Raw genomic sequence first — 25,913 nt, forward strand, 5'->3', positions numbered from 1 at the left:
CTTCATACTTAATGTTGCAATTTCTTGTCTTTAATAAAGTATGGTTAATCTATAGTAAGATGTTAGATGCTTGTAGGCCCATGAAAACCTAAGAGCTGAAATCTGCTTCTTCTCTACACTGTAATTCAAATGATATGTTACAGTTAGTAAGCTCGTAGATGTTATAAATTATGTTCATTCTACACTGTAATTCAAATGATATGTTACAGTTAGCCACTGCTTTCTGCTCTAAAAATGGTTTCCCATTGGCTTTCCATGGTGAATTCAAACCTGTGGAATTGGGTTATCTTTGATGAGCTCAGAGATATCATGCTTAAAAATCTCCATTGCCTACATTACTGTGTACACCAATCCGTAATATGGTAGCCCATTCACTTGCTAAGGATGGGGTTACTTGCCTTTTCCTTGGCGTGGGTTCTTCATACTTAATGTTGCAATTTCTTGTCTTTAATAAAGTATGGTTAATCTATAGTAAGATGTTAGATGCTTGTAGGCCCATGAAAACCTAAGAGCTGAAATCTGCTTCTTCTCTACACTGTAATTCAAATGATATGTTACAGTTAGTAAGCTCGTAGATGTTATAAATTATGTTCATTCTACACTGTAATTCAAATGATATGTTACAGTTAGCCACTGCTTTCTGCTCTAAAAATGGTTTCCCATTGGCTTTCCATGGTGAATTCAAACCTGTGGAATTGGGTTATCTTTGATGAGCTCAGAGATATCATGCTTAAAAATCTCCATTGCCTACATTACTGTGTACACCAATCCGTAATATGGTAGCCCATTCACTTGCTAAGGATGGGGTTACTTGCCTTTTCCTTGGCGTGGGTTCTTCATACTTAATGTTGCAATTTCTTGTCTTTAATAAAGTATGGTTAATCTATAGTAAGATGTTAGATGCTTGTAGGCCCATGAAAACCTAAGAGCTGAAATCTGCTTCTTCTCTACACTGTAATTCAAATGATATGTTACAGTTAGTAAGCTCGTAGATGTTATAAATTATGTTCATTCTACACTGTAATTCAAATGATATGTTACAGTTAGCCACTGCTTTCTGCTCTAAAAATGGTTTCCCATTGGCTTTCCATGGTGAATTCAAACCTGTGGAATTGGGTTATCTTTGATGAGCTCAGAGATATCATGCTTAAAAATCTCCATTGCCTACATTACTGTGTACACCAATCCGTAATATGGTAGCCCATTCACTTGCTAAGGATGGGGTTACTTGCCTTTTCCTTGGCGTGGGTTCTTCATACTTAATGTTGCAATTTCTTGTCTTTAATAAAGTATGGTTAATCTATAGTAAGATGTTAGATGCTTGTAGGCCCATGAAAACCTAAGAGCTGAAATCTGCTTCTTCTCTACACTGTAATTCAAATGATATGTTACAGTTAGTAAGCTCGTAGATGTTATAAATTATGTTCATTCTACACTGTAATTCAAATGATATGTTACAGTTAGCCACTGCTTTCTGCTCTAAAAATGGTTTCCCATTGGCTTTCCATGGTGAATTCAAACCTGTGGAATTGGGTTATCTTTGATGAGCTCAGAGATATCATGCTTAAAAATCTCCATTGCCTACATTACTGTGTACACCAATCCGTAATATGGTAGCCCATTCACTTGCTAAGGATGGGGTTACTTGCCTTTTCCTTGGCGTGGGTTCTTCATACTTAATGTTGCAATTTCTTGTCTTTAATAAAGTATGGTTAATCTATAGTAAGATGTTAGATGCTTGTAGGCCCATGAAAACCTAAGAGCTGAAATCTGCTTCTTCTCTACACTGTAATTCAAATGATATGTTACAGTTAGTAAGCTCGTAGATGTTATAAATTATGTTCATTCTACACTGTAATTCAAATGATATGTTACAGTTAGCCACTGCTTTCTGCTCTAAAAATGGTTTCCCATTGGCTTTCCATGGTGAATTCAAACCTGTGGAATTGGGTTATCTTTGATGAGCTCAGAGATATCATGCTTAAAAATCTCCATTGCCTACATTACTGTGTACACCAATCCGTAATATGGTAGCCCATTCACTTGCTAAGGATGGGGTTACTTGCCTTTTCCTTGGCGTGGGTTCTTCATACTTAATGTTGCAATTTCTTGTCTTTAATAAAGTATGGTTAATCTATAGTAAGATGTTAGATGCTTGTAGGCCCATGAAAACCTAAGAGCTGAAATCTGCTTCTTCTCTACACTGTAATTCAAATGATATGTTACAGTTAGTAAGCTCGTAGATGTTATAAATTATGTTCATTCTACACTGTAATTCAAATGATATGTTACAGTTAGCCACTGCTTTCTGCTCTAAAAATGGTTTCCCATTGGCTTTCCATGGTGAATTCAAACCTGTGGAATTGGGTTATCTTTGATGAGCTCAGAGATATCATGCTTAAAAATCTCCATTGCCTACATTACTGTGTACACCAATCCGTAATATGGTAGCCCATTCACTTGCTAAGGATGGGGTTACTTGCCTTTTCCTTGGCGTGGGTTCTTCATACTTAATGTTGCAATTTCTTGTCTTTAATAAAGTATGGTTAATCTATAGTAAGATGTTAGATGCTTGTAGGCCCATGAAAACCTAAGAGCTGAAATCTGCTTCTTCTCTACACTGTAATTCAAATGATATGTTACAGTTAGTAAGCTCGTAGATGTTATAAATTATGTTCATTCTACACTGTAATTCAAATGATATGTTACAGTTAGCCACTGCTTTCTGCTCTAAAAATGGTTTCCCATTGGCTTTCCATGGTGAATTCAAACCTGTGGAATTGGGTTATCTTTGATGAGCTCAGAGATATCATGCTTAAAAATCTCCATTGCCTACATTACTGTGTACACCAATCCGTAATATGGTAGCCCATTCACTTGCTAAGGATGGGGTTACTTGCCTTTTCCTTGGCGTGGGTTCTTCATACTTAATGTTGCAATTTCTTGTCTTTAATAAAGTATGGTTAATCTATAGTAAGATGTTAGATGCTTGTAGGCCCATGAAAACCTAAGAGCTGAAATCTGCTTCTTCTCTACACTGTAATTCAAATGATATGTTACAGTTAGTAAGCTCGTAGATGTTATAAATTATGTTCATTCTACACTGTAATTCAAATGATATGTTACAGTTAGCCACTGCTTTCTGCTCTAAAAATGGTTTCCCATTGGCTTTCCATGGTGAATTCAAACCTGTGGAATTGGGTTATCTTTGATGAGCTCAGAGATATCATGCTTAAAAATCTCCATTGCCTACATTACTGTGTACACCAATCCGTAATATGGTAGCCCATTCACTTGCTAAGGATGGGGTTACTTGCCTTTTCCTTGGCGTGGGTTCTTCATACTTAATGTTGCAATTTCTTGTCTTTAATAAAGTATGGTTAATCTATAGTAAGATGTTAGATGCTTGTAGGCCCATGAAAACCTAAGAGCTGAAATCTGCTTCTTCTCTACACTGTAATTCAAATGATATGTTACAGTTAGTAAGCTCGTAGATGTTATAAATTATGTTCATTCTACACTGTAATTCAAATGATATGTTACAGTTAGCCACTGCTTTCTGCTCTAAAAATGGTTTCCCATTGGCTTTCCATGGTGAATTCAAACCTGTGGAATTGGGTTATCTTTGATGAGCTCAGAGATATCATGCTTAAAAATCTCCATTGCCTACATTACTGTGTACACCAATCCGTAATATGGTAGCCCATTCACTTGCTAAGGATGGGGTTACTTGCCTTTTCCTTGGCGTGGGTTCTTCATACTTAATGTTGCAATTTCTTGTCTTTAATAAAGTATGGTTAATCTATAGTAAGATGTTAGATGCTTGTAGGCCCATGAAAACCTAAGAGCTGAAATCTGCTTCTTCTCTACACTGTAATTCAAATGATATGTTACAGTTAGTAAGCTCGTAGATGTTATAAATTATGTTCATTCTACACTGTAATTCAAATGATATGTTACAGTTAGCCACTGCTTTCTGCTCTAAAAATGGTTTCCCATTGGCTTTCCATGGTGAATTCAAACCTGTGGAATTGGGTTATCTTTGATGAGCTCAGAGATATCATGCTTAAAAATCTCCATTGCCTACATTACTGTGTACACCAATCCGTAATATGGTAGCCCATTCACTTGCTAAGGATGGGGTTACTTGCCTTTTCCTTGGCGTGGGTTCTTCATACTTAATGTTGCAATTTCTTGTCTTTAATAAAGTATGGTTAATCTATAGTAAGATGTTAGATGCTTGTAGGCCCATGAAAACCTAAGAGCTGAAATCTGCTTCTTCTCTACACTGTAATTCAAATGATATGTTACAGTTAGTAAGCTCGTAGATGTTATAAATTATGTTCATTCTACACTGTAATTCAAATGATATGTTACAGTTAGCCACTGCTTTCTGCTCTAAAAATGGTTTCCCATTGGCTTTCCATGGTGAATTCAAACCTGTGGAATTGGGTTATCTTTGATGAGCTCAGAGATATCATGCTTAAAAATCTCCATTGCCTACATTACTGTGTACACCAATCCGTAATATGGTAGCCCATTCACTTGCTAAGGATGGGGTTACTTGCCTTTTCCTTGGCGTGGGTTCTTCATACTTAATGTTGCAATTTCTTGTCTTTAATAAAGTATGGTTAATCTATAGTAAGATGTTAGATGCTTGTAGGCCCATGAAAACCTAAGAGCTGAAATCTGCTTCTTCTCTACACTGTAATTCAAATGATATGTTACAGTTAGTAAGCTCGTAGATGTTATAAATTATGTTCATTCTACACTGTAATTCAAATGATATGTTACAGTTAGCCACTGCTTTCTGCTCTAAAAATGGTTTCCCATTGGCTTTCCATGGTGAATTCAAACCTGTGGAATTGGGTTATCTTTGATGAGCTCAGAGATATCATGCTTAAAAATCTCCATTGCCTACATTACTGTGTACACCAATCCGTAATATGGTAGCCCATTCACTTGCTAAGGATGGGGTTACTTGCCTTTTCCTTGGCGTGGGTTCTTCATACTTAATGTTGCAATTTCTTGTCTTTAATAAAGTATGGTTAATCTATAGTAAGATGTTAGATGCTTGTAGGCCCATGAAAACCTAAGAGCTGAAATCTGCTTCTTCTCTACACTGTAATTCAAATGATATGTTACAGTTAGTAAGCTCGTAGATGTTATAAATTATGTTCATTCTACACTGTAATTCAAATGATATGTTACAGTTAGCCACTGCTTTCTGCTCTAAAAATGGTTTCCCATTGGCTTTCCATGGTGAATTCAAACCTGTGGAATTGGGTTATCTTTGATGAGCTCAGAGATATCATGCTTAAAAATCTCCATTGCCTACATTACTGTGTACACCAATCCGTAATATGGTAGCCCATTCACTTGCTAAGGATGGGGTTACTTGCCTTTTCCTTGGCGTGGGTTCTTCATACTTAATGTTGCAATTTCTTGTCTTTAATAAAGTATGGTTAATCTATAGTAAGATGTTAGATGCTTGTAGGCCCATGAAAACCTAAGAGCTGAAATCTGCTTCTTCTCTACACTGTAATTCAAATGATATGTTACAGTTAGTAAGCTCGTAGATGTTATAAATTATGTTCATTCTACACTGTAATTCAAATGATATGTTACAGTTAGCCACTGCTTTCTGCTCTAAAAATGGTTTCCCATTGGCTTTCCATGGTGAATTCAAACCTGTGGAATTGGGTTATCTTTGATGAGCTCAGAGATATCATGCTTAAAAATCTCCATTGCCTACATTACTGTGTACACCAATCCGTAATATGGTAGCCCATTCACTTGCTAAGGATGGGGTTACTTGCCTTTTCCTTGGCGTGGGTTCTTCATACTTAATGTTGCAATTTCTTGTCTTTAATAAAGTATGGTTAATCTATAGTAAGATGTTAGATGCTTGTAGGCCCATGAAAACCTAAGAGCTGAAATCTGCTTCTTCTCTACACTGTAATTCAAATGATATGTTACAGTTAGTAAGCTCGTAGATGTTATAAATTATGTTCATTCTACACTGTAATTCAAATGATATGTTACAGTTAGCCACTGCTTTCTGCTCTAAAAATGGTTTCCCATTGGCTTTCCATGGTGAATTCAAACCTGTGGAATTGGGTTATCTTTGATGAGCTCAGAGATATCATGCTTAAAAATCTCCATTGCCTACATTACTGTGTACACCAATCCGTAATATGGTAGCCCATTCACTTGCTAAGGATGGGGTTACTTGCCTTGTCCTTGGCGTGGGTTCTTCATACTTAATGTTGCAATTTCTTGTCTTTAATAAAGTATGGTTAATCTATAGTAAGATGTTAGATGCTTGTAGGCCCATGAAAACCTAAGAGCTGAAATCTGCTTCTTCTCTACACTGTAATTCAAATGATATGTTACAGTTAGTAAGCTCGTAGATGTTATAAATTATGTTCATTCTACACTGTAATTCAAATGATATGTTACAGTTAGCCACTGCTTTCTGCTCTAAAAATGGTTTCCCATTGGCTTTCCATGGTGAATTCAAACCTGTGGAATTGGGTTATCTTTGATGAGCTCAGAGATATCATGCTTAAAAATCTCCATTGCCTACATTACTGTGTACACCAATCCGTAATATGGTAGCCCATTCACTTGCTAAGGATGGGGTTACTTGCCTTTTCCTTGGCGTGGGTTCTTCATACTTAATGTTGCAATTTCTTGTCTTTAATAAAGTATGGTTAATCTATAGTAAGATGTTAGATGCTTGTAGGCCCATGAAAACCTAAGAGCTGAAATCTGCTTCTTCTCTACACTGTAATTCAAATGATATGTTACAGTTAGTAAGCTCGTAGATGTTATAAATTATGTTCATTCTACACTGTAATTCAAATGATATGTTACAGTTAGCCACTGCTTTCTGCTCTAAAAATGGTTTCCCATTGGCTTTCCATGGTGAATTCAAACCTGTGGAATTGGGTTATCTTTGATGAGCTCAGAGATATCATGCTTAAAAATCTCCATTGCCTACATTACTGTGTACACCAATCCGTAATATGGTAGCCCATTCACTTGCTAAGGATGGGGTTACTTGCCTTTTCCTTGGCGTGGGTTCTTCATACTTAATGTTGCAATTTCTTGTCTTTAATAAAGTATGGTTAATCTATAGTAAGATGTTAGATGCTTGTAGGCCCATGAAAACCTAAGAGCTGAAATCTGCTTCTTCTCTACACTGTAATTCAAATGATATGTTACAGTTAGTAAGCTCGTAGATGTTATAAATTATGTTCATTCTACACTGTAATTCAAATGATATGTTACAGTTAGCCACTGCTTTCTGCTCTAAAAATGGTTTCCCATTGGCTTTCCATGGTGAATTCAAACCTGTGGAATTGGGTTATCTTTGATGAGCTCAGAGATATCATGCTTAAAAATCTCCATTGCCTACATTACTGTGTACACCAATCCGTAATATGGTAGCCCATTCACTTGCTAAGGATGGGGTTACTTGCCTTTTCCTTGGCGTGGGTTCTTCATACTTAATGTTGCAATTTCTTGTCTTTAATAAAGTATGGTTAATCTATAGTAAGATGTTAGATGCTTGTAGGCCCATGAAAACCTAAGAGCTGAAATCTGCTTCTTCTCTACACTGTAATTCAAATGATATGTTACAGTTAGTAAGCTCGTAGATGTTATAAATTATGTTCATTCTACACTGTAATTCAAATGATATGTTACAGTTAGCCACTGCTTTCTGCTCTAAAAATGGTTTCCCATTGGCTTTCCATGGTGAATTCAAACCTGTGGAATTGGGTTATCTTTGATGAGCTCAGAGATATCATGCTTAAAAATCTCCATTGCCTACATTACTGTGTACACCAATCCGTAATATGGTAGCCCATTCACTTGCTAAGGATGGGGTTACTTGCCTTTTCCTTGGCGTGGGTTCTTCATACTTAATGTTGCAATTTCTTGTCTTTAATAAAGTATGGTTAATCTATAGTAAGATGTTAGATGCTTGTAGGCCCATGAAAACCTAAGAGCTGAAATCTGCTTCTTCTCTACACTGTAATTCAAATGATATGTTACAGTTAGTAAGCTCGTAGATGTTATAAATTATGTTCATTCTACACTGTAATTCAAATGATATGTTACAGTTAGCCACTGCTTTCTGCTCTAAAAATGGTTTCCCATTGGCTTTCCATGGTGAATTCAAACCTGTGGAATTGGGTTATCTTTGATGAGCTCAGAGATATCATGCTTAAAAATCTCCATTGCCTACATTACTGTGTACACCAATCCGTAATATGGTAGCCCATTCACTTGCTAAGGATGGGGTTACTTGCCTTTTCCTTGGCGTGGGTTCTTCATACTTAATGTTGCAATTTCTTGTCTTTAATAAAGTATGGTTAATCTATAGTAAGATGTTAGATGCTTGTAGGCCCATGAAAACCTAAGAGCTGAAATCTGCTTCTTCTCTACACTGTAATTCAAATGATATGTTACAGTTAGTAAGCTCGTAGATGTTATAAATTATGTTCATTCTACACTGTAATTCAAATGATATGTTACAGTTAGCCACTGCTTTCTGCTCTAAAAATGGTTTCCCATTGGCTTTCCATGGTGAATTCAAACCTGTGGAATTGGGTTATCTTTGATGAGCTCAGAGATATCATGCTTAAAAATCTCCATTGCCTACATTACTGTGTACACCAATCCGTAATATGGTAGCCCATTCACTTGCTAAGGATGGGGTTACTTGCCTTTTCCTTGGCGTGGGTTCTTCATACTTAATGTTGCAATTTCTTGTCTTTAATAAAGTATGGTTAATCTATAGTAAGATGTTAGATGCTTGTAGGCCCATGAAAACCTAAGAGCTGAAATCTGCTTCTTCTCTACACTGTAATTCAAATGATATGTTACAGTTAGTAAGCTCGTAGATGTTATAAATTATGTTCATTCTACACTGTAATTCAAATGATATGTTACAGTTAGCCACTGCTTTCTGCTCTAAAAATGGTTTCCCATTGGCTTTCCATGGTGAATTCAAACCTGTGGAATTGGGTTATCTTTGATGAGCTCAGAGATATCATGCTTAAAAATCTCCATTGCCTACATTACTGTGTACACCAATCCGTAATATGGTAGCCCATTCACTTGCTAAGGATGGGGTTACTTGCCTTTTCCTTGGCGTGGGTTCTTCATACTTAATGTTGCAATTTCTTGTCTTTAATAAAGTATGGTTAATCTATAGTAAGATGTTAGATGCTTGTAGGCCCATGAAAACCTAAGAGCTGAAATCTGCTTCTTCTCTACACTGTAATTCAAATGATATGTTACAGTTAGTAAGCTCGTAGATGTTATAAATTATGTTCATTCTACACTGTAATTCAAATGATATGTTACAGTTAGCCACTGCTTTCTGCTCTAAAAATGGTTTCCCATTGGCTTTCCATGGTGAATTCAAACCTGTGGAATTGGGTTATCTTTGATGAGCTCAGAGATATCATGCTTAAAAATCTCCATTGCCTACATTACTGTGTACACCAATCCGTAATATGGTAGCCCATTCACTTGCTAAGGATGGGGTTACTTGCCTTTTCCTTGGCGTGGGTTCTTCATACTTAATGTTGCAATTTCTTGTCTTTAATAAAGTATGGTTAATCTATAGTAAGATGTTAGATGCTTGTAGGCCCATGAAAACCTAAGAGCTGAAATCTGCTTCTTCTCTACACTGTAATTCAAATGATATGTTACAGTTAGTAAGCTCGTAGATGTTATAAATTATGTTCATTCTACACTGTAATTCAAATGATATGTTACAGTTAGCCACTGCTTTCTGCTCTAAAAATGGTTTCCCATTGGCTTTCCATGGTGAATTCAAACCTGTGGAATTGGGTTATCTTTGATGAGCTCAGAGATATCATGCTTAAAAATCTCCATTGCCTACATTACTGTGTACACCAATCCGTAATATGGTAGCCCATTCACTTGCTAAGGATGGGGTTACTTGCCTTTTCCTTGGCGTGGGTTCTTCATACTTAATGTTGCAATTTCTTGTCTTTAATAAAGTATGGTTAATCTATAGTAAGATGTTAGATGCTTGTAGGCCCATGAAAACCTAAGAGCTGAAATCTGCTTCTTCTCTACACTGTAATTCAAATGATATGTTACAGTTAGTAAGCTCGTAGATGTTATAAATTATGTTCATTCTACACTGTAATTCAAATGATATGTTACAGTTAGCCACTGCTTTCTGCTCTAAAAATGGTTTCCCATTGGCTTTCCATGGTGAATTCAAACCTGTGGAATTGGGTTATCTTTGATGAGCTCAGAGATATCATGCTTAAAAATCTCCATTGCCTACATTACTGTGTACACCAATCCGTAATATGGTAGCCCATTCACTTGCTAAGGATGGGGTTACTTGCCTTTTCCTTGGCGTGGGTTCTTCATACTTAATGTTGCAATTTCTTGTCTTTAATAAAGTATGGTTAATCTATAGTAAGATGTTAGATGCTTGTAGGCCCATGAAAACCTAAGAGCTGAAATCTGCTTCTTCTCTACACTGTAATTCAAATGATATGTTACAGTTAGTAAGCTCGTAGATGTTATAAATTATGTTCATTCTACACTGTAATTCAAATGATATGTTACAGTTAGCCACTGCTTTCTGCTCTAAAAATGGTTTCCCATTGGCTTTCCATGGTGAATTCAAACCTGTGGAATTGGGTTATCTTTGATGAGCTCAGAGATATCATGCTTAAAAATCTCCATTGCCTACATTACTGTGTACACCAATCCGTAATATGGTAGCCCATTCACTTGCTAAGGATGGGGTTACTTGCCTTTTCCTTGGCGTGGGTTCTTCATACTTAATGTTGCAATTTCTTGTCTTTAATAAAGTATGGTTAATCTATAGTAAGATGTTAGATGCTTGTAGGCCCATGAAAACCTAAGAGCTGAAATCTGCTTCTTCTCTACACTGTAATTCAAATGATATGTTACAGTTAGTAAGCTCGTAGATGTTATAAATTATGTTCATTCTACACTGTAATTCAAATGATATGTTACAGTTAGCCACTGCTTTCTGCTCTAAAAATGGTTTCCCATTGGCTTTCCATGGTGAATTCAAACCTGTGGAATTGGGTTATCTTTGATGAGCTCAGAGATATCATGCTTAAAAATCTCCATTGCCTACATTACTGTGTACACCAATCCGTAATATGGTAGCCCATTCACTTGCTAAGGATGGGGTTACTTGCCTTTTCCTTGGCGTGGGTTCTTCATACTTAATGTTGCAATTTCTTGTCTTTAATAAAGTATGGTTAATCTATAGTAAGATGTTAGATGCTTGTAGGCCCATGAAAACCTAAGAGCTGAAATCTGCTTCTTCTCTACACTGTAATTCAAATGATATGTTACAGTTAGTAAGCTCGTAGATGTTATAAATTATGTTCATTCTACACTGTAATTCAAATGATATGTTACAGTTAGCCACTGCTTTCTGCTCTAAAAATGGTTTCCCATTGGCTTTCCATGGTGAATTCAAACCTGTGGAATTGGGTTATCTTTGATGAGCTCAGAGATATCATGCTTAAAAATCTCCATTGCCTACATTACTGTGTACACCAATCCGTAATATGGTAGCCCATTCACTTGCTAAGGATGGGGTTACTTGCCTTTTCCTTGGCGTGGGTTCTTCATACTTAATGTTGCAATTTCTTGTCTTTAATAAAGTATGGTTAATCTATAGTAAGATGTTAGATGCTTGTAGGCCCATGAAAACCTAAGAGCTGAAATCTGCTTCTTCTCTACACTGTAATTCAAATGATATGTTACAGTTAGTAAGCTCGTAGATGTTATAAATTATGTTCATTCTACACTGTAATTCAAATGATATGTTACAGTTAGCCACTGCTTTCTGCTCTAAAAATGGTTTCCCATTGGCTTTCCATGGTGAATTCAAACCTGTGGAATTGGGTTATCTTTGATGAGCTCAGAGATATCATGCTTAAAAATCTCCATTGCCTACATTACTGTGTACACCAATCCGTAATATGGTAGCCCATTCACTTGCTAAGGATGGGGTTACTTGCCTTTTCCTTGGCGTGGGTTCTTCATACTTAATGTTGCAATTTCTTGTCTTTAATAAAGTATGGTTAATCTATAGTAAGATGTTAGATGCTTGTAGGCCCATGAAAACCTAAGAGCTGAAATCTGCTTCTTCTCTACACTGTAATTCAAATGATATGTTACAGTTAGTAAGCTCGTAGATGTTATAAATTATGTTCATTCTACACTGTAATTCAAATGATATGTTACAGTTAGCCACTGCTTTCTGCTCTAAAAATGGTTTCCCATTGGCTTTCCATGGTGAATTCAAACCTGTGGAATTGGGTTATCTTTGATGAGCTCAGAGATATCATGCTTAAAAATCTCCATTGCCTACATTACTGTGTACACCAATCCGTAATATGGTAGCCCATTCACTTGCTAAGGATGGGGTTACTTGCCTTTTCCTTGGCGTGGGTTCTTCATACTTAATGTTGCAATTTCTTGTCTTTAATAAAGTATGGTTAATCTATAGTAAGATGTTAGATGCTTGTAGGCCCATGAAAACCTAAGAGCTGAAATCTGCTTCTTCTCTACACTGTAATTCAAATGATATGTTACAGTTAGTAAGCTCGTAGATGTTATAAATTATGTTCATTCTACACTGTAATTCAAATGATATGTTACAGTTAGCCACTGCTTTCTGCTCTAAAAATGGTTTCCCATTGGCTTTCCATGGTGAATTCAAACCTGTGGAATTGGGTTATCTTTGATGAGCTCAGAGATATCATGCTTAAAAATCTCCATTGCCTACATTACTGTGTACACCAATCCGTAATATGGTAGCCCATTCACTTGCTAAGGATGGGGTTACTTGCCTTGTCCTTGGCGTGGGTTCTTCATACTTAATGTTGCAATTTCTTGTCTTTAATAAAGTATGGTTAATCTATAGTAAGATGTTAGATGCTTGTAGGCCCATGAAAACCTAAGAGCTGAAATCTGCTTCTTCTCTACACTGTAATTCAAATGATATGTTACAGTTAGTAAGCTCGTAGATGTTATAAATTATGTTCATTCTACACTGTAATTCAAATGATATGTTACAGTTAGCCACTGCTTTCTGCTCTAAAAATGGTTTCCCATTGGCTTTCCATGGTGAATTCAAACCTGTGGAATTGGGTTATCTTTGATGAGCTCAGAGATATCATGCTTAAAAATCTCCATTGCCTACATTACTGTGTACACCAATCCGTAATATGGTAGCCCATTCACTTGCTAAGGATGGGGTTACTTGCCTTGTCCTTGGCGTGGGTTCTTCATACTTAATGTTGCAATTTCTTGTCTTTAATAAAGTATGGTTAATCTATAGTAAGATGTTAGATGCTTGTAGGCCCATGAAAACCTAAGAGCTGAAATCTGCTTCTTCTCTACACTGTAATTCAAATGATATGTTACAGTTAGTAAGCTCGTAGATGTTATAAATTATGTTCATTCTACACTGTAATTCAAATGATATGTTACAGTTAGCCACTGCTTTCTGCTCTAAAAATGGTTTCCCATTGGCTTTCCATGGTGAATTCAAACCTGTGGAATTGGGTTATCTTTGATGAGCTCAGAGATATCATGCTTAAAAATCTCCATTGCCTACATTACTGTGTACACAAATCCGTAATATGGTAGCCAATTCACTTGCTAAGGATGGGGTTACTTGCCTTTTCCTTGGCGTGGGTTCTTCATACTTAATGTTGCAATTTCTTGTCTTTAATAAAGTATGGTTAATCTATAGTAAGATGTTAGATGCTTGTAGGCCCATGAAAACCTAAGAGCTGAAATCTGCTTCTTCTCTACACTGTAATTCAAATGATATGTTACAGTTAGTAAGCTCGTAGATGTTATAAATTATGTTCATTCTAGAGGATAGATGTTACTAGTTTAGCTATGCTGTAGATAGCTTCCTTCAAACATGCCAAAAACGAGATTTCATGCGTATACCTTTTGATATAATTTTCGTATGAACAGGTTCTATATAATTAAGAGTAGGGTGATGGCATAATTGATAGGGATCCTATCCATACGATACCAATTGTGTTTATACTTCCAAGGAGGGACATATTCTATGTTTTTCAAGGAGGCTTTCATCCTCGGTAGCAATGACAGGCTGAATGCTTTTATCATGGTAAATTGTGGCATCTTTAGATAATGAGTACATGCAGAAGGTAGGATTACCGAATGAATCTTGGGTTGCAAAGAAAATATCTCTACTGTTTGATATGATCTCAGAAGGGGTTGGTTGGAAGTGGTTGATGAGAAGGCGCAGAGCGTTGGAAGAACTATGAGGTGGAACCCTACCCAGTTTGGAAGTTAAATCTCACTAGTGGTAGGAGCTCCTGCACAATCAGGGACAATCTGGATTTGGCAGTATCATCTGCAGTCTGTGTGGGTCTGTCAAGAGGTACAACTCAGTCACAATTGGATTTTGTCATTTGAGCAAGGCAGGGATTATTATCCCTCTGGACTGGCTAAGAGAACTCCATTTCTTCGTGGACCAGGTGGTGATTGAAGGTGATTCTTCCAACTTCGGTAGGCAAGTACAGTGGCAGCCTTCCCTTGGAGATCAGCCCATTTGTTGGAAATTTTCCGCAAATTGCTTGTTTGAGATTACCAAGCTTCTAGGGAAGGGATCTCAGAGGTGGACCTTTTAGCTCGAGACAGTCATTGCTTTTGGGAATAAATATCCCATGTTTTCGTATGTTCTCATTTCTTCTTAATAAAATCTCCTCTCATTGATATAAAAAAATAAAAATAAAAAATGGCATCTACAGCAGTTTGCCATTGAGAAAACTAATGGAGCAGCCATGCTTTTAGTGGATGAAAAATATCCTAAAATTTGCAAGCTCGAATTGCCAGATGTTTTAAACCAAGCAGATAGAGCTCAGAATGGGTAGGTAACCAAGTTTTCTCTCTTTTGGCAACTTGATATCAGCATTTGATCCTATTTAATTAGCTAAGTGGTTGATTTGGCTACTGATTGTCTTACATAGGGCAAGTTTTTGTCCTCATGCATACAAAGGGAATTCAATCCATTTTACACGGTTTATTGGAATGTTAAAATAAATGTTCTTTGTTAATTATCAATTCACAATTATGCACAAACTGACACCCATAAGTGACTTTAGAAAGCTTTTCATAATTACATGGTTGTCCATAGGTTACAAGCTGCTACAGGACTAGGACACTCCATTATCTAAAAGATTGCTCTGTCCAACACATGTTGGACACACATCAGACAGCCATTAACAGTATTTATATACAATTAATATTCTTCTATTGGATATCTAGTTATGCATAACATTTCCCTGTACCTTATGTGTCCATATAATCTATGTGGACTTGTTGGTGTGTCGGATTTTCAAAGGTCCCCCATGAGTGACCCAATCCCTCTTGTCCATGTCTAACACTGACACATCTGTGTCTAAGTGGCGTAGGTTATTTTTGCTAACATATCGCATGTGTGGCAGGAACATGCTTCACGGCCCCTGGAAGGAAGCTGGCGCACCAGTACTGACCTTGCATATCGATGATGACAATGTTAATGCTGATGCAATTGCAATGGCCTTGGCTTATCTCTATGGGCACCATCCTAAGCTTAATGACAACAATGCATTCCGTGTTCTTGCTGCTGCATCCTTTCTGGATCTTCAGGTGCCCATTGAATAGAACCCTATGGCCATCAGTTTTACTAGTACCATGGTCTGACACTTATAATCCTGAATTTACTTTCCTTTGTTTATTTCTTCTTTTTAACAGCTGTTCTGGCTATTTCTGTTCCATGCATGTTGAATGCAGGATTTATGTTCAATTTGCACGGACTTCATCATTTCTGAACTATGGACTTCAAACTTTTTAGCATATCAGGTCCACCTCTAGCTCTATTTCTTGCTTGCTTTTATTTTGAGTTTTAACTGCTTCCCTTTTGTCATTCAGGTATTTGCAGAGAGCCAAGATTATGGTATGCATGGAGAACATGTTAGAAATGCTTGTTGGGGCTACTTATGTCAAAGTGGCACCATGGAGTTGAGAGAGGTATGCAACAGATATTACTATTAAATTGTAGACGACGAGTTTGAAAATTGAACCCTACCTTTCTAAGTCCCTCCACTCCAGTTTAGTGCTAAGAGAAATGGTAGAAAGAGATGCAGTAACAAGGAAGAAAATGTTAAAGTATTGGATAGAATTTCTAATGCTCAAAGCAAGCCTTTAGATTTCGTCTTTTGCCAGGGAAATTAACTTACTAGATTTAATGGACTCTTCAACTTTTAGCACACTTCAAGTTAGAGGTAATAATATCAGAAAATATGGGAAGTGTACATTGATACAGCACCCTTACAGATCGAAGGAACAAAAAAGTGAATTGGCCTTTATGTGTTTTTTCCTTCTTTTTCTGTCCAAGTTTTCCTTCCACGAGCTCTGAGAATGTTTTATGGGACTCATCATGCCCCTAAGTAATTTTGTGTGTCCATTATTCTGCACCTAAGTCACATGGTGATCTAGGTCTGCATATGTTGGACTCGGAATTTGAACCTCGCCCTCCCTCCCTCGCTCTTGTTCCTTTTAGAATTTGTTTTGGTTAAACTCTCTTGATTTTTATTTTATTTTTCTGATTAATCTGGCCTTGTGATGGCTAGGTGCTTCCAAAACTTTCTTCTCCCACTTTGCATGCTCTTCTCACCTCGGATAGATTATGGGTGCCTAGTGAAGAAAAACGGTAAGGGAGACATTACCTGCATGTTATTGGGCTTCGTGATTCTCAATTGTAATCCCTTTGAATGTGTATTTTTCCATGTTATTCCTTTGAAGGTTTGAACTAGCTCTATACACACTACTTGCAAAAGGTGCTTTTTTCAAGGCAGATCATACTGAGCAAGCTAGTTCAAGTTCTGAAATAGGAACAAGTGCAAATTCCGATCCTTCTGTGCTGAAGGAGAAGAACGTGGTGCATGGCAGCACCGGTAAACAGCTAATGGAAACTGAATTTGGACATATGAATTTACAAGATAATCTTGAAGGACACAAAACTGCTCATAATATTCTGGTCGAGCTTGCGGACTGTGTTGTAGACTTCCACACTACTGCTGCTGATTCCACATCACTACAAGCTCGACAAGAAGCATACTCTCAGCCGATTTTGGAGTCAAGATATTCCTGCAAGATGGAACAATCCTCTTCCCAGAGTAACTCATTTTCTGACTCAGATGCAATCAGAACATCAAGTGCTTATGTTGAAATGCAGAACAACATTGAAGCAAATAGAATGGGGAATAATGGAGATGCCATGGAAGGACCATCTGAGGAAAGCACATGTTACCATTTAAATAATAATATCTGGCTGTCTCGGGACCAATCAAGGGACTGCACTTCAGCGACCTCCTCTTCCTCTAACGGGGTCATTCCTACTGACTGGGGAAGATGCAGTATGCCTTCTCCTTCATGGGGCGGTAGAATAGTTGGCAGAAGACAGGTAAAGAGTTGTGCCAAGGGGAACTGTGGTGTACGTGGTGAAGAATATGATGCATTTATCAATATTTTTGAAGGGGGTTCTCTTCTGTACTGTAACATGTCTTTTGAGGCACTGCTAAATGTCAGAAAGCAGCTGGAAGAACTGGGGTTCCCTTGCAAAGCCGTGAATGATGGTCTCTGGTTACAGGTCAGAAATTAAAATCCCTTTCTATAGGACTTATGCTTCAGTTGCTGGCACACGTAACTAGTCCTGGACATATCTTTTGTTATATCATGTTGCTAGTAGCTAGAAATGGTGGGAATCTGAAGTTTCAGATCTGTTTGGCTTTTATGCAGATGCTTCTAAGTCATAGAGTACAAGAAATAGGTGCGGATACCTGCAAAAATTGCTGCCTTACGAGCATGGCATGTGCCTGTAGACAACAACATGGATTTTCATGTGGGGGATCTCCTGCAGGTTACTACAGGCAAGAACATGATCGAAACAGTGCACCCGCTAACATGGGGAATATATACCTTGCTGATGCTCAAGGTGAAGGAAATGGCCTATTTGGGCCAGTACGTGTGCATGTAAGAGGGCCCATCGATGGGCTTGCTGGTATTGGGCGAGGAACTACATTTGTGCCTGCAGCAGCTTGGCCTCCAACACGTTTTGTGTTTTCTCGTGTCCCTTTCGGTCTCGGCAACCGAAATTGCCAGCAGTCACCAGCTAATGATGAATCAGAAGCAAGAGTTGATCTGAATGGAGATGTGTCAGGAGATGGCTTGACGGCTTTGGTTGGGCTTAGCCAAGGCAACAATGTGAATCCTGCACATGCTGAGCAAACCGAGAGAGCATTCGAACCAGAAATGCAGAGTCGATTTCCTGGGGTTGCTGGTCCAAGTTCTAGCGGTATTCCTGTGCAGATGCTAGAATCGCAGGAGCATGCCCTTGGAATCGAGTGGGAAAATGCTGAGGGTTCTTCCATATCCTTGGATATGAAAACACCTTTGCGTCACTTCCCTCCTTTTCGCTTTGGGTGAGTGAATTATCTGAGCCCCTTTTTTTCATGTTACTATTGAAATGCAAATAGGTCTGGTGAAGTTTATGTTTACATAGTTCCATCACAAATAGATTCAAGTCAGCCATTTTAGTGCAAGTTTTCTTTACCTGACGTTTTGCACTAACAGTTGTCTTTTATTATTATTACTAACAGTTGTCTTTAATATTGTTGTTGTTGTTGTTATTGTTATTGTTTCTTTTTGTTATTTATTTATTTATTTTGTAATAACAGTTTTCTATTGAAATTATACCTGAACCTTTCTTAGGAACTCAAGAGTACACGGGACTTTACATGCTTCAAACTTTAGCATCCATTTTATATTTTCTTCAACTCTGTATACAAACCGCAATAAATTAATAGATACTGATCCTACATAGGTCCTCATATAGGATGTCCAGTGGTTACTATATATTACCAATCAGGAAGGCCCTTGATTGAAGGTGCAGTAGGCACCGTTGATTGCTAATGGATGTGCATGCACCCACACAATGACTCTCCCTCCAAGAAGTACTTGAATTTTGTCATAGTCAGTGTGTGGAATTCCAGGCTGTTGTTAAAAACCTGATTTCTTGAAATATAAAGCACATGCCTGTCAAAAACTAATAATAATAAGCATGCGTTTCTTTAATTTTCTGCTTCATTGTACTCGTGCTTCCTGATAATTTTGAACACAAGTGCTGCACCTGCTCTTGTTTCTATTTTGTGCAACCAATCCTTGAAAAATACCCCCTTTTGGTCTTATCACAGTTACGCTGTTACTGTGGGCTTATTTATGGACGTGGATTGCATACTGAACCTGCTAGTAGCGACGACACAACTGGTCAGTGCTCTATGGGCCCCACCATGATGTATGTGTATTATCCACGCCGTCCATCAATTTTGCCAGCTCTTTTTAGGGCATGGGCCCAAAAATGAGGCAGATCCAAATTTCAGGTGGACCACACCACAGGAAATAGTGGTGATTGAATGCCCTCCATTAAAAACTTCTTGGGGGCCACACAAGTTTTGGATGAAGTTGATTTTTGTGTTTTCCCTTCATCCAGGTCTGTGGGACCTAATCAACAGGTTGGATGGCAACTAAACATTACAGTGGGCCCTAGGTAAGTTTTTAATGGTGGGTGTTCAGTCATCACTGTTTTCCTGTGGTGTGGTCCACCTGAGCTTTGGATCTGCCTCATTTTTTAGCTCATGCCCTAAAATGATCTGGCAAAATGGACGGACGGTGTGGAGCCCACATATCACCAACCAGTAGTGATGTGCTACTGGCAGGGTCAGTATGCAATTCATGTCCCTTATTTATTGTAAGGACCACCATCCAAGAATACTGGGAAGTATTATCAGTCCAAAGCTGCTCTCTCAAAGACTAATAGTAATCATCCCAAACCAAAATTTTGGTCACATAACAACTATGGGCATTCAGAATTCGAAATCCAAACTAGTGATAATCTCAAGCACTGGCAGTATTCAATGTGTAAGCACCGCCAGCTTTCACCTGACCACAATCCTTGCAGCCCCAAATTCCAACAGCTTTCCTCTTCAAGGCATACTTCCCACAAAAATTGTAGTATTTCACATGCTGCCTCGCTTCCATTTTTTTTAAAAAAAATTCTGCTTACTAAAACTGGCCCCGTATATCGTGCCATACTTCCCCACAATCCCAGCCTTCTTTGTTCGCTTAGTCATCTCTTCGCCTTTGAAGGTATATGAAGATGGACGAAACGGCAGTGCAGATGAAAACCCTAGATATCCCTATCTTATTTTCCTTCGTAATCCAATTGATTGCCTTTTCTAGAGTAGTACTACACATGAAGTTTAGCTTTGATGTTTAGAAATTCTATTAGAGTAGTACTACATTGGGGGGACTCACCCAAGAAGAAAAAGTTCCACTTGTTGGCCTTCTTTGTTCGCTTAGTCATCTCTTTGCCTTTGAAGGTATATGAAGATGGACAAAACGGCAGTTTGGAGGCTTTGTCTCCTCACAGGCTTATGGTCAATATGGAGTGAGAGGAGTGGTAGATGCTTGCTAAAGTGTCAAGTGGATTAGTTATGTTTGAGATATTGTTGTAAGGTGGGCGGTGGGTAAGGGTTGGAATAATTGTATTGATATAGTGTGAAAGTTTTTATGATGTAGATCTGTTGAGTTGGTTGCATGTTGGGACTTTCCAATAGGGATTCTTTTTTTCTTGTTTTGAGATGCAAAAAATAGGATGTTCACAGATTTTTGTGAAATTTCTGTTCTACAGGTTAAATGGGGGAATGTTTTCTCATTAGCCATTTATGGATAATGATATGGATGACATGTAAGGTTCTTTCCACAAAGTGATTTGCTTCTTTGTGGATATCGTGACCGAACCCTTGCTAACCTGGAAAGAATATGGAAGACTGGATATGTACCATATGTAACCCTTTCTCCTGTTTCAGGAAAGAAAACTAACTCTCCTAGTTGCTGTGATGCAGGACGCATGCATATGGATAAACGGTGAAGTGAGATCAATCATCAAATTAAATTAAATAATCAAAATCACAAATCACACCAAAATCATCAAATATCTAAAAAAATCCAACCTGAAACTATGAATAGTTTAGGCCACAACCAAGAAACTACACCATGCATGATCATTGAACACTAGAAATTAGGATCCAATGGATGTAAAGTACACCCAATTAGCATATGAATAAATCTATTTCAAAAGGAATCGCTATTACTACTTAAGGTTTGCTCGATTAGAATATATGCTAACCTAGGGTTTGAGGAATTTGGGGGAAAAGCTAAAATATGGTTTAGACGGTTTGATTGGCTAAGGGATTTTGGGATATGGGTATTGCTTGAGGGGAATTACAGATTTAAGTGGTTGGAAGTTTGGGTTTTTAGGTTAATTAGGAAAATTGAGATTATAGGGTTTTTTGGAAATTGGGGATCTAGGGTTTAGGGTAAGGTTATGGATGGGGAATCAAGGGGTTTTGATGTAGTGTAAGAGAGAATTCAAAAGAGAAAAGGGTTGGACCGGCCGTATGGTCACACGTGTGGGTCGTTGGTTGGGGTATTGAGGTCCTCAATGGTTCGGTTCGGTTGGGGTTGAAGTTGGATGATGAAAAGTTGAAGAAAAAAAATGATTTGGATGGTTTTGGATGGGAATGGAGGAAAGATGAAGTTTTGAGAAAATATCTCTTTTGGATAGAAAGGAAGAGAGAAGGAAGATGATACATAGGAAAGCCTTGCCCCCCCATTGAATAGGAATGGAATCACACCACACCCAAGCTCCAGATCACATGGAGTATTCTCCAAATCATATGAAGAAGAGAAAACACAGTTTATTTTTCAAAATAATGGCATTGGGGCTCTCCGTCCCCCCTTCTCTTTTATAGTCTCAAAACGAGACTTTTACAGGAAAAACTCTCTCAGGAAAGAATTCTCATAAAAAAAATATATCTCAAGTAAAAAAATAAAATAGTCCAAAAATAATAAAATAAATGACAAAAAACTACTCAAAACAAATAAATCTAAACTATCCTAAACTATGCGTGGCCAATGGGGCGGCCCACGATCAAGAGTGGTGCAAAGGCCCATCATGCGTGATCCAATAGTCCAATTGATGTGGGCACTCAATCTAATGGTCCAAACTCAAGAATGCAGCCCACATGCATCTTCCTAGTATAGGGTCTTCGAAGGTGCATCAAATGCATGTGGGGTCTTCAGCCACTCGACCCACTCGAGCCCACGCAGTGGTCATCCATCCAAAGGGAAATTGGTGATGATCTCCACCTCTTCTGGTAGACCCTGAATGGTGCTCTGTTGTCCTTATCAACTATTCCCTGCTGAGAAAGATTTGCCTCTGGCGAAATAAAACTCCGATAACGTTCTAGGATGCAGGGTCGAGTCATAGAAGCTCTGTCTCTGTAATTCACATGCAGTCTAACACCGGCTTGTCCTTCCACTTGACCAAGTACTTATGATAGCCACCATGTCTAGTGGAAACCGCTTCATCTAAAATATCCTTTATTTCCTCTCCTCTTAGGTATCGATGGTATGGGTGGTAAAGGTTGTGAAGAGGGTTTAGGTAATGGCCATGGGTTAGGGACTAGGTCATGGTTTATGTAAGGGTCTGAAAAATGGATCGGATGGTGAAGTAGTAGAACCCTTATATCGTACTAAATCTTTCACATTAAATGTAGAACTAATTCCCATAGTGGGTGAAAGGTCTGCTATATACGCATTAAGACCCAATTTCTTCAGTATTTTGTATGGTCCTGCACTACGCACTCGTAATTTTTTAACGACTTCCCGTGGAAACCGTTTGGGCCTCATACGAACCATAATAGTCTCCTACTTGGAATTTTTGAAATCTGCAATGAGAATCAGTTAGTGCTTTGTAATTTTCATTACTTAAATTAATTCACTTCCTTATCTCACTATGCAAATTATGTATGTGACGTGCAAACTCATGTGCCGACTTTGAGGGCCTATGGGACACTGACATGGTTATGACATCTATATGGGTCCTAAGCTCATCTACTTGTCTTTCCAGATCCATTTCCTCCACGAGGACTCATTTGATCGTGAGGAAGGTTTAGTAAAGTCAACGCATGAGTGTCCCCCCGCATTGGTTTAAGCTCACCTGATATGTCCTATGGGACAACATCACTAGACTTCCCCGATATCGGACTCACCTCAAGTGATAACTCTACACTACCCTCGGGTGTAACATCAGGTGGCATATCCATATTAATCTTAGGTGTGACCTCAATTGCCATGTGGGCATACACCGTTAAATCAATTTTAGTCTCCCTATCAAACTCTTTGGCATTTTTTTTGTAGAGAGACTCAAACTAGAATTTCCCCCCATATTCAGGATCACATTTCTTGACATCCACCTTTTCCGGGGTGCTTTTGGGTGGGAGAGGCTTCAAGATAATCATTTTGCCATCATACATAAATGAACACGTATTCGAGCAGTCGAATAGTGTTGTGGCCCTGTCATACAACCAGGGCCTACCCAAGATGATGTGGCTATATCCATAGGCAAAACATCAAACCACAGCGTGTCCGTATAATAACCAAATTGGATGGGAATGAGACAACGCTGAGAAACCGAAATCGAAAGTGCAACCCATGAGACTCGATAGGGCTGAGGGTGAGGAACGACTAGCAAACCTAAGCGATCCATGGTGCTAGTAGAGACTACACTGGTGCAACTGTCACTATCAATGATCACCTTGCAATTTTTGCCACCACACTTGGCATAGGTGTGAAAAATGTGGCAAAAATTGCATTCATATGTCAATCATCACTTTCTACAATCTGGACCAAGGCGCGTCTAATAACTGCAAGTGGCACAGTCTCAGCTCCATCTTCTTTATTGCGAGGACTCACCTCAGTTTTGTAAACCTTTTCATCTTCAAATTCACATTGCTCATCCTCAACCATCCCACCAATTACAAGTGCCTTGCATGGCTCTCTGGTGGGGCATTGTTGAGCGAAGTGGCCATACCCGTGGCACCTGTCAAATCGTCTCCAAAATTGCTGCTTGAGGTAAAGCTCGAGGTCTTGTACCACTTGGTACATTTGCTCCAAGGTGTCGATATCCCAAGAAAGCGGTCCTCGCTGAATGTCGAATCAGAGGCCCGTTCTAAAATGGGAGAGTGTGATCATCGGGTCCTCAATGGCACATTTCATCATGTATTCCTCGAATTTGGCAATGTAATTGGACACAGGCATATTTCCCTAGCGAAGGGATTGCCACCGATTAAGAGCTTATGAAATTAAGAGAGGGAGATATTTTTCCTTCAGTGCGCTACTAGGGCATCTCTAGACCTCTCGATCTTATGCTCCGTGTTGGTCCAAAATAGTTTGGCTTGGCCCGCCAAATTTATCTTGGCAAATCTTACGCGACAAGCATAAGAAATATCATACCATTCAAAATAGTCGACCATGTCTGCCATCCAAGCAAATAATGCCTTGGGATCCAAGCGACCATCAAAACTAGGAGCATCCACTTTCATGCTCTTCATGACATGTGCATCCGGGTCATGGCGGTCATGACGTTCCTTACGATGTGTTGCACATGCACTCGACTACGGTCAACCCCTTGGCCGCGACCACGTCCTCGTCCTTCAACTTGATCCCCGGCTTAAGATTCGACATCTTCCCTGGTGTCGGGGTTTTTCCTAAAAGGAGGCTTTAAATTGGCTGACATGCGCATTGGTCACAATCAGTTGAGTAGCGATGGTCCTATTGTGAGCCTCAATGGTCGTCGGACGGTTGTTGATGGCGTTGAGGGCTCCGTCAATCTGCTTTAGATTCATGGTGGAATGAAGGCCAAAACCACGTCCAAACCGAGTGGGCATACACAAGGTAAACTCTCAAGGGAAACCTATATCCTAGGGTGATGTTATGACTAACCTAGACACCAAATTGGACATAATGAAGACACTATTCAGAAAAATCAGCAAGCTATCAATCTGAAAATACTACTCCGGAATTTCACCAACAGGACAATCGGAGATTACCAATCTGAAAATTCAACAATAGTATAATCTGAAAACACTAACTGAAAATTCAGCAATATGATCCTAAACCCTACATGCAATGGATGTGCTAACGACCTTGTATGTAAAGTTCCAACCTAGATGTGACTCTAACATAGGTGCGACACAAATAACCTATGCTAAACCTGTCTCTGATACCAAGTTTGATGCAGGACGCATGCATGTGGATAAACGATGAAGTGTGATCAATCAACAAATTAAATTAAATAATCAAAATCACACCAAAATTATCAAATATCTCAAGAATCCAACATGAAACTATGAATAATTTAGGCCACGATTAAGAAACTACGCCATTCATGATCATTAAATACTAGAAATTAGGATCTAATGGATGTAAGAACACCTAATTAGCATAGGAATAAGTCTATTCAAAAGGGAATGACTATTACTACCTAGGGTTTGAGGAATTTGGGGGAAAAGGTAAAATTATGGTTTAGACGGTTTAATTGGCTAAGGGATTTTGGGGCATGGGTATTACTTGAGGGGAATTAGAGATTTAAGTGGTTGGAGGTTTGGGGTTTTAGGTTAATTAAGGAAATTGGGATTCTAGGGTTTGGGGATTTTGAAATTAGGGTTTTTAGAAATTAGAGAAATTTGGAAATTGGGGATCTAGGGTTTTGGGTAGGTTAGGGATGGGGAATTATGAGGTTTTGATGTGGGGTAAAAGAGAATCCAAGAGGGAAAAAGGTTGGACCATATGGCCAGCCTAGGGGCTCTCACGTGTGGCCGTATAGTCACACGTGTGTGCCATTAGCTAGGGTTTTGGGGTCCTCA

General features: G+C 38.6%; 1 protein-coding gene across 1 annotated transcript in view; it reads left to right on the plus strand.

Moving 5' to 3' along the window:
* LOC131224789 (uncharacterized) overlaps nucleotides 1-25,913 on the plus strand; it is a 44,469-nt gene that overhangs the window by 12,756 nt on the left and 5,800 nt on the right. The window contains exons 2-7 of the mRNA XM_058220159.1: nucleotides 15,549-15,732; nucleotides 15,877-15,945; nucleotides 16,015-16,113; nucleotides 16,716-16,795; nucleotides 16,888-17,734; nucleotides 17,884-18,566. Coding sequence (XP_058076142.1) covers nucleotides 15,549-15,732; nucleotides 15,877-15,945; nucleotides 16,015-16,113; nucleotides 16,716-16,795; nucleotides 16,888-17,734; nucleotides 17,884-18,566 — 1,962 coding nt within the window. The remainder of the gene's footprint in view (nucleotides 1-15,548; nucleotides 15,733-15,876; nucleotides 15,946-16,014; nucleotides 16,114-16,715; nucleotides 16,796-16,887; nucleotides 17,735-17,883; nucleotides 18,567-25,913) is intronic.

This window comes from Magnolia sinica, chromosome 14, assembly GCF_029962835.1.
Source record: "Magnolia sinica isolate HGM2019 chromosome 14, MsV1, whole genome shotgun sequence".
In the NCBI taxonomy this organism is placed as follows: domain Eukaryota; kingdom Viridiplantae; phylum Streptophyta; class Magnoliopsida; order Magnoliales; family Magnoliaceae; genus Magnolia; species Magnolia sinica.